This window comes from Molothrus aeneus, chromosome 19 (assembly GCF_037042795.1).
Source record: "Molothrus aeneus isolate 106 chromosome 19, BPBGC_Maene_1.0, whole genome shotgun sequence".
NCBI lineage: Eukaryota > Metazoa > Chordata > Aves > Passeriformes > Icteridae > Molothrus > Molothrus aeneus.
The window spans coordinates 9,221,790-9,231,741 of NC_089664.1; the positions used below are offsets into that span (position 1 = coordinate 9,221,790).

Here is a 9,952-nt window from a genome sequence, read left to right on the forward strand (position 1 = left end):
CCGTGTGACCTCCTTTGTGTAATCCCCGATGTAATCCCCGATACAACCCCCGATGTGACCTCCTCTGTGTAATCCCCGCTGTGACCCCTCCGGTGCAAACCCCTCCGCTGTGACCCCTTCGATGTGAGCGGGCCCGGCCGCCCCCGTTGCCAAGGCAACGCGTCCCCGCCACTTCCGGCCGTGGCGCGGCGCGATGACGCCATCACCGCGCGCCGCCGCTCCCCGCCCGCCGCCGCCGCCGGAACCGGAGGAACCGGAGCCGCCCCCGCACATGCGCAGAGCGGGCGCCCGGCGGCCCGGGCCTCGCTCCGCCCGGGCCCGGCGCGGCCATGGGCACCACGGTGAGTGCGGGGTAAGGCCCGGCGAGCGGCGGGGCCCGGGCCTCGCCCTGGGGCGGCGGCAGCTCCGCCCCGGGGCCCGGCGGTGCGGCAGCGCTCGGTCAGTGCCCGCCGGGCCCGGGGGTCCCCGTTTCCCAGGGGGAATCGCGGCCGTGCGGGGCTGCCGGGGGAGGCCGGGCCGGGCTCCCTCCGCAGCTCCCGCCGCGGGCCGGTCGGGCTCGGTGCGGGGTAGGCGGAGTTGGCGTTTCCGCCTCTCCCGGCGCTCGTCCCTCGGCTCTCACCTTTATTTGTCATTGTCCCCAAGCCCGTGCGGCTCCTCCCGCAGCGCTCGGGGCCCTCCGGAGCGCCCCGGCAGCTGCGGGCGGGTCGGAGCTGCCGGTGCGCACCGGGAGTGCCCCGAGCCCGGCGGGTCCTGCCCGGTGTGCGCGGAGATCCCGCCCGCTGCTCACCGCCCAGGCGCCTTTAACGGAGAGGGACGAGAAACTCCGGGAAACGGAGAGTTCTGGGCGTTTGTAACGGCCTGGGGAGGCCGCCACCAGCGTGTGCCGGGGGTGCCTCCCGGTGGAGCCCTCGGAGCTGCGGATGGTGCCCCGGAATGACCCAGCCGGCCCCAAAATGATGGAGGGGGTGCCCAAAGCTTTGTGTGGGCACCACGTGCGAAATCCAGGCTGGGGAATAATCACAGAATCACTGCGAGTTTGGGGTTGGAAGGGAGTTAAAAACTCATCCCATCCCATCCCCTCCATGGGCAGGGACACCTCCCTCTGTCCCAGGGTGCTCTCAGCCCCATCCAGCCTGGCCTTGGGCACTGCCAGGGATCCAGGAGCACCCAGAGCTGCTCTGGGCACCTGTGCCAGGGCCTTGCCACCCTCCCAGGGGAAGATCTGCTGTTCCATATTCAGTTTGGAAAGTCTGTGCTCCCTGCATGGTGTTTCACGTGCCCCAGAGCAGTGTGTGGCAGGGGAAGGTGACCAGCGCAAGATTTTGTGTCCTGGCATTGAGTAGCAGCTCCCTGATTGTTCCCAGCATGGATCACAAGCTGGAATCCATATTTTACTCAGTGCTGGGCTCTTTTTAGAGTCTTCATGGGCTTAAAAATTCATGCTTGAGGAGAAGCCTGGTAATTGTGAGCGTGTTAATGCACAAATTGAAAATGATTGTGTTGTTTTGTCTTTTAGATCAGCTGCTGTGCAGAGAGTTGTGAGTTTACGAAGCACCTCAGCAGTTTCTGTCACTCTTCCTAGAAGGTGTCACAGGAAAACTTCACTCTTTTGTTCCAAGGATTCAGTGGCATCGCAGAACAGCAGCGAGTTGGATGGCAGCACCCCTAAAATGTAAAAATTCAGAGTTTGTTTTGGCCTCCCAGTGTTCCAGTGTTGATATTTGAGTTCATCCAAAGAGCATGGACCCACCAGAGGCTGTTTGTTCCCAGGGTGGGCACAGCAACTGTGCAAGAGTTTGCTGGAAAAGTTGGCGAGGGAAGTTGCAAGGAGAGGCTGGATTGTCAGGAATGGAATGCCAAAAATGGGATTTTTTGACCTGTCTTGATTTAGTCCTCCAAAAATATCTCTGAGAGCCAACTCTGAGCAGCTCAGAGCCATCATGTGGGAAGTGTGTGGGGTCACATGCTGCAGAACTGGGTTGGTTCAGAGTCTGAGCAGTTCCTGTGCCTTGCTAAAGCCACATTTCTGACTGGCATTTCCTGGCCCCAGACAGCAAATAGGGCAAGAGGCATCCAAAATTCTGAGGCTGTCTGTGATGATTGAGGAGAACCTTGGTTTCCTAAATTCCTTACATCATAATTTAGCCCTTACTCCTTTTTGGGAGTCCCTGATTCATGCAGAGCCAGCACTGCCTCACATTTCTGTATGGGCAAAAAGGAATTGGAACATGAGGCTGAGCAGGAGAGATCAGAGCTGGAATTTCCATTTCCATGGAATTTGAGGCAGGAAGCAGGCAGAGACTTCCCCACTGATACACATTGAATCAGAGAAGGATTTTGGTATCAAAACTTCAATTTCCTGCAGCTTTATCATTTGCTCTGTGGTTAGTTCTATTAGTAATGAAACTAAACAATTCTTGAAGTAACTCCTGAATTAGTTTTAATTTTAAGAACAGTCAGATTTTGGGTTCAACGAAGGAAAGATCTGCCTGGATCTGAACACTTGGGTGTGCAAGGAGTCTGGGGAAGTCCCTGTTGTTTTCCAGCATTATCTGATGAGTGCATTGTCATTTCATAATTCCCGGAATTTGGCACATCAGAAGCCTGGGGTGAAGCAGAGAGCAGCTCAGAGGCTCCTGCTCATCACTCACACAACAACAATGGGTGTGTGGAAGGATGTTAGGATTATAAATCCTAAACACTGCAGAAGATCAAGATAATTTCACTTATCTCTGCAGGTCCCTAAGGGGAGGAATAAACTGGTGGATGCCTTTGAAAGGCTGCCTGGCCCTGCCTTGCAGTGACAGTGAGAGCACAAGGCTGGCCTGAGCCAGGGGAGGTACATCCTGTGGAGTGTGAAAAACATGATTGCCTCATTGTTCTTCCCAGACCTTCCATTATTTTCAGTTTGTTTATTTGGTGAAGCTTTGCCAAGTTTGGAAATGAGCACAAATCTGGAATCCACTTGCGAAAGTACTCAGAGAACTTTTTTTTTTGCTTTTAAAGGAAATGTGACCCCATGCAAACACATTAATATTACTGCTCTCACATAAATATTATTGCTCAGGTGGGTGGGCTCTCGAGGGTAGCTGTTAGATTAGGAATGATCTGTGAATTAGCCAGGATAATTTCAGACCAAAGCTCTTTTCTGCGTTATTAACAGTGGCATTGAATAGCAGCTCCCTGATTGTTCCCAGCACGGATCACAAGCTGGAATCCATATATTGCTGAGTGCTGGATTCTTTTTAGAATCTTTATGGGCTTAAAAATTCATGCTTGAGGAGAGGCCTGGTAATTGTGAGCATGAGATAAAGTTTATAACAGGCTACAACTGGTGCTGGCTGAGGAATTTATTTGGAATGTGGCATGGAAATAGAATGTGTTTGTGTGAGGAATAAGAAACAAAGAGAAGCAAATATATTCTCTTTTTGCAGTGATTAACGGGGACCCATTGCAATGATCCTCAGTGTTCAGATCCTGGCATTTGCTTCTACTTTCCCCTGAGCTGATTCATTCCAGCTTTCTCACAGAGATTCTTCTTCAAATCAAAGATGTTTTAGGGGAAGAAGCTGAGGTTTGGAAAACAGTTGTAAGGGTGTGCTGGCACTGAAGTTGTCTGGGATAAGTTGCTCTGTTGAGCAGCTTCAGGAGAACTGAAACTTTCTATTGTTTTTTCTTTCAGTTGTAAGGGAGCGCTGATACTGAAATTGGCCGGGATCATTTCACTTATTTCCTGAAGCTGTTGAGCAGCTTCTGGACAACTGAAACTTTATATTGTTTCTTCTTCAAAACAAAGATGTTTTAAGGGAAGAAGCTGAGGTTTGGAAAGGGTGTGCTGATACTGAAATCGGCTGGGATAAGTTGCTCTGTTGAGCAGCTTTAGGACAACCAAAACTTTATTGTTTCTTCTTCAAAACAAAGATGTTTTAAGGGAAGAAGCGGAGGTTTGGGAAGGGTGTGCTGAAACTGAAATCGGCTGGGATAAGTTGCTCTATTCCGGCTGGGATAAGTTGCTCTATTCCAGCTGGGATAAGTTGCTCTGTTTAAGCTGGGATAAGCTGCTCTATTCAGCAGCTTTAGGAGAACCAAAACTTTCTGTTGTCTGTGTTATTTAGACAAAATGTCTCTTGCCTGCGTTATTTCTCAGCACCCAACCGAGCTGCTCGCTGTGTCTCCCCGCAGGTGCGTCCCTCGGCGGCCGTCCAGCCCAGGGTTAGCTGCGCCAGGCTGTCCCGCTGCCGCCTGATATGTGCCCCGGGGGTGGCCTGGGGCGGGCAGCGCGGGGCGGGGCCCGATGCCGGTGATCCCCATTCCGCGGCGGGTGCGCTCGTTCCACGGCCCGCACACCACCTGCCTGCACTCCGCCTGCGGCCCCGTGCGCAGCGCGCACCTGGTGCGCACCAAGTACAACAACTTCGACATCTATCTCAAATCGCGATGGATGTACGGCTTCATCCGCTTCCTGCTGTACTTCAGCTGCAGCCTCTTCACCTCCATCCTCTGGGTGGCTCTGTCGATCTTGTTTTGCCTTCAGTACCTCGGCATCCGCATCTTCCTGCGCTTCCAGTACAAACTCTCCATCATCCTGCTGCTGCTGGGGAGGAGGAGGGTGGACTTCAGCCTCATGAATGAACTGCTCATCTACGGGATCCATGTGACCATGCTGCTGGTGGGGGGGCTGGGCTGGTGTTTCATGGTCTTTGTGGATATGTAAATAAAACCAAGCGCATGTGGGATCAGGAGGTGACTTTTCTTCCAGCCCCGAAATGTGTCAACATCCTCTTCTTCTTCTTTTTTTTTTTTTTTTTTCTAATATAAATTAATTTATTTCTCAGTGGTAACTTTTGTGGATAAATTAACGTGCTTGTCTCTGGAGTTTGTATCTCTTTGATGGTCGAGGTGCCATTTTGATTATCAAAGTGCAACATTTGACTGGGTGTTTTATTCTTTGCACAGTGCAAGTTAGTGTATCTTTTAATCCATAAGAGCTTATTTTGCTGCTGTTCCTGTATTCCTGTGGCCATGAAAAAGGCAGGATTTATCTGGAGGACAGAAGCCAGATAATTTTGAACTCCACACTCTTAATCCATCTTCACGATTTTCCTAAAAATGTTCCTTAATGTCTTAGGCATGTAATAAGCATCTTTCTTGTAGATTTTTGTTTTGCATGTTCCCAATAAGAATTTGGGCCCAAAATTCAACAGACTGTAGGGCTTTGGAATTTTTTTCCTCTTTTATTTTTAGATTTATGGAAGACATACATTTGCCCCACTCTCCTGTTTCATCCACTTTAAGGTGATTATGTAGCTTTGAGTGGCTTTGTCCTTTTCAGGCATTTAGTGCTGAGTAATTGAGTCTTTCCCTAACAGCACAAATCCACAGGAGGGATGGGAGCAGGGCTTGCTATCATGTGCTCCTGAAATTCCCAGTCACGGCAGATATGTTCTCATTTTGCAGTGATTAAGGGGGACCCATTGCAATGATCCTCAGTGTTCAGATCCTGGCATTTTGCTTTTACTTTTCCCTGAATTGATTCGTTCCAGCTTTCTCACAGAGATTCTTCTGTCTCGGGGAGCACAGTGAGGTGAGACTGTCTTACCTAGGAGAGATGGGAAGCTGAGTGCAGTCTGAGCTGGCAATAATTGTTCTCTGAAATGACACAAATTGTTCTACCTCTGCAGCAGAGAGAGGGAGGGTCACTCCAGGGTGTTTGTCAGCAACAGCTCAAAAAGGCAGTTGAATTTTAAGCTCAGTTCTACTGGTCTTGATCTAAGATGTCACTGTGCAGTCAGTTAAGTAACTCTATTTATGGAGCCCAGAAGCTGGCCTAAAGTTTATTTTTATTCTGCTTTTGTTTGTTTGTTTTGCCTTATGATGGAATATTGCCTTTTCCCCTGCATTCTTTAAGGAACTGTTTGAAAACAAGTTGGTAAAAATTATGCAGAAACTTTTTCCCTCCCTCCACAAAATCTTCGGGGTCAATCATAGGGAAATAAGCAAGAGTGAAATTACATAACTGGTTTTTTATCACCTCCTTGGTCTGAGCTGTGAGTTCCAGTTGCACACAGGGAAAGATCCTTCCCATTTCAGCTTTTGAGTGGTTGGTGCAGTCTCTTGCTGACACACTTTGGTTTGGAGGCTTGTGGATAGAAAATAGAGAAATTTCTATGTGGAGCCCAAAGCTGAAGCACTCCCCAAAACTCTCTCATTATGGGGTGTTACAGATAATGCAGCTGAACAGCGGAGCTGAATAAATAATGGCCACGGTGGTGTGAACTTTAGATTAGCCCCAAGAGGGCCAAAGGCTCTTTCTGCAGCAAAGATGCAGCATCAGCATCTGTCACAAACTGGTGTCTGGAACTTTCCTCCCAACAGAGAGCTCCCCAGAGCCTTTCCTGGGCTTGTTCTGAGCTGCTGAGTGTCCTGTAGGGGTGAGCTGCAGCTCTCTGTGTGTGCAGGGAGCTCCCAGGAATGCCCAGCCCCTGCCCAGCACAGCTGCCAGCCCTGAGCATCACGGGCTGGGGAGGCTCTCAGGTGGCTGTAATCCACATTTCCTGCAGAAAACCTGTCACAGCCCACAGCAAACAGCCCTGGCAGAGCAGCTGGGATCCTCCTTGGGCAGTGGGACCTGGTTTCACCTGGGAGTGGCTGAATTTCAGCGCTCCTTGGGTTAAAAAGTGGTGATTTTGTAGTGATTTTGTGGTGATTTGCGGTCCCGCGCCTGCCTGGTCCTCTGTGATGGACACACTCAACTGCTTGGCCAAACCTGGGGTGGTTTGAGGAGATAAAGGCCTGGGCTGTCGGCAGGTCGTGAACTTCTCTGGTTTCACGGTGTTCTTTGAAAACCCCCACAGGAACAGGGTGACACGGCCGGCTTTGATGTGTGTGCGCCGGCAAAGGGAGCAGCGATCATGCGATTAACACATGAATAGCAGGTGGTTCTTGCAGCGCTAATTTGGTCAAGGAACAAAGGAGCTGGTGGGTACAAGGAGTCTCACAACCTTTTTCATCACTTGTAATTTGACTGCGGGCCAACTGCTTTATTCCATAAATATGACAGCCTGAGTGAGCCTTTTTTGAGCTGTCCCTGCTGAGCAGCTGCCATGGGGGGATCTGGAGCTGGAGCCTCACAAGGTCACCCCTGGGGGCTGAGAGACCCTTGCCAAGTGCAGGTGTGGGGTAGGTGACCGATGTTGTATCACAGAGCATTAAATCCCATTTTGGGACCCCTGGGTCATTATCACATCCTTGGTGAGCAGGAGATTGAGCCTCACTTTTACACCTCCCTTCAATAAACCCATGTGGGCTGCTCAGATTTCCTCTGGCCCTGTGTTCTGAGGAAGAAGGACATGTCCTTGTTAAATCACAAAAAATAACCTGTGCCAAATGCCCAGATGTTCCTCCAGAGAGGCCCTGGGGCTGAGCTGCTTTAGCTCAGGGACTCCCCAGCATCTTCTCCAAAGGTGGCCAAGTACCTGCACTGAGAGTGCCCTGAGGATCAGGTCTCCTGTGGCAGACAGTTAGACAACCCCAACATGAAATCATTGAGGGGGCCTCAAAGGCACCATGATGTTGAAAAATCTCTGATTTTTGGTTGTTACCAGCACTTGGACACCTTGGTGGTGTGATCCTACCAGCACACTGGGGAAGTGAAGTCCCTGTGAAGTCACGCTGGCAAGGAAGAGGAATTAATTTTCAAATTATTTGTTTTATGATGTAATAATTTAGACATTTTAGCTCTACCTGAGTGGAGCAATATTTGGCACTTTTCCTCTTCAAAGCCTTTTCCAACTGGAGCTAATTAAACCTCATAACATCCCCAGGAGGTTGCAGAGTAAGTAAGATCTTGGGAATGGTTCAGAATGTAAATTCATTTGTTTTAATTTTTTTTAAAAAAAGCTTTCAGGATTATTTTGCCAAAGTATTTCTTTCTTGCAGAATTGAGATTCCAAAACTTTCTTAGAAGCTGAAAGGGAGCCAAACCACAACTGAGGGAGGGAGAAAGAGGCAGGCTAAATGTTGTATTAAGTTTATGCAAAGAATAAGTTGAGCTTTTCCTCCCCTTTAATTTCATTGAAAAACCTGGCATTATTAATAAAGGGACCCACAAAATGTTGTAGAATATGAGTAAGGAAACAGGGGAAGTTGAACTTTCTGCTTTTCAAGATGATATTTGCCAGAAATATTTCATGTTGAGCAGGTTCTTGCAAACTGTGCCTCGTTGGGGAATTTCATGTTCTTTTGGGTATTTCACTCTTTCCAAATTCAGTGTTGGGAGGAATGGATCAGGCTTTAAAATATATTAAGTCTATTAAAGATATAAATGGCTTTAACTCTAAAATTACTGCAATTTTCACTTCATCATTCCTTCATGAAGATCCCATCTTGAACAGCAAGAGCAGATGGCTTGTCTGGATTGTTCCTTTCTTTCCTTGCCTGGTCTTTAAACATTGCCATTCCACAATGTGGGTTAAAAACCCCCTTAAAACGAATCAGGAAAAATATTAGAAATACTGATTTGGGAGAGTGTGTCCATTGCAGAGCCATCCCAAACCCTTTGGAGGATGAGTGCTGCTGGCTCCAGGGCTTGGCAGGAGTTTGGGGGATCCCTGAGGAGCCGCGCGGTGGCGAAGCCGCCTTGGGCCCGATGTTCAGCCTGGGAACGTTGGAAGGAGGCTGAAGTGTTGGAGTTTCACCTCGTTAACTCCTCAGAACATGGCACCAGCTGGTGTTTTGGGTGCCTGTAAGATTCTGTATGAAACATGCCACCTACATTAAACTTGGGTTGTTAATATGTTGGTGGATGGGTTGGGAAGAAAAAGGAAGGATTTCCTTTTCCTCTTCTCGTGGTGGTTGTGGGGATGTCCTGGTGGTGGGATGGCAAGGGGGGAGCACAGTTCAGGCTGAAGGTTGGACTCGATCTTGGAGGTCTTTTCCAAAATGAATGATTTTGTGATTCTCCAAAACAGAGCAATGCAGGGTAGAGGGGATGGGAGGAGCTGTCACTTCCCACTGAGGGCGCAGCAGTTCACTCCTGGGAGGTGCTGCCTTTCCTCCTTTCCCTGGTGGAGCTGAGCTTGCTGAGCAGAGCTGTAGTTTCAGGACACAGTTGTGATGCTTCCTACGGGATTAGAGGAATATTCCTGCTGTGGTGGACACTGTCATTCCTTTATCCTTGTGTGGAAAGTACTACAGTGATGTTCAACAGCATAAAGATGCTGGACTGGACTTTGCTCCAAAGTCCTGGCAAAGCTGGAGTCCGTGGAGCACAGGTTTTGGAGTACCACAATGGTGTGGACAGGACCATTACAGACCAAACTGGAGACACATTTGTGTGGCTGGAGCAGCCCACCATTCCCATGTGTGCGGGAGATGCTCCTTTCTGTTACCCCAAGAGCTGAAGAGTCACTGGGGAGAACTTGAAGGGGAAGGCGGTTTCTGAGAGAGAGCAGGATTTGGATAAGGTCGGATGTATTTTCACTTTCAGTGATATGTGATTATCGAGCCTTTGCCATCCCCTGGGGAAGAACTTGTTTTGCCCAGTTCCTAGAGGGAGCTTTGGGGCCACGTTTTGTCCCAGATTATAGCTGCAAGTCTCACAAAGTCACTGGGAGCAGACTGGAGAGGAAACCAGCTCCTCACCTGCCTGAAGGCTCACTGCAATTCTTCCCAGGGTTCTCCTACATCATTGGCTTGATTTCCCTCCCTCCTGGGGAGGTAGGAGACAGTGTTTACTTCCAGTTGTGGAGAACAGCATGGCACATTTCCCTTCAGGAACAGCTTTGGCTGTTCTGGAGCCTCCAGCACACACAGATAGAACGCTGTTCCAGCAAACACGTTGCTTGAAAATATGAAGCCTTGTTATCTTTCTGCGTTTTTATTTAGCCAAACAAGGTTTCCATAGCTCCTGGACAGCTCTGCTGCTGGGGGAAAGAAAAAAAACCACCCTGTC

The 9,952-nt window shown here is 49.5% G+C and overlaps 1 protein-coding gene across 1 annotated transcript; it reads left to right on the forward strand.

Moving 5' to 3' along the window:
* The first annotated feature begins 224 nt into the window (after positions 1-224).
* Positions 225-4,739, forward strand: TMEM250 (transmembrane protein 250). Its single transcript, XM_066562932.1, has 3 exons — positions 225-341; positions 1,517-1,672; positions 4,183-4,739. The coding sequence occupies exon 3, from the start codon at positions 4,295-4,297 to the stop codon at positions 4,712-4,714; it is 420 nt and encodes a 139-aa protein (XP_066419029.1). The 5' UTR covers positions 225-341; positions 1,517-1,672; positions 4,183-4,294; the 3' UTR covers positions 4,715-4,739.
* Positions 4,740-9,952: the final 5,213 nt, after the last annotated feature.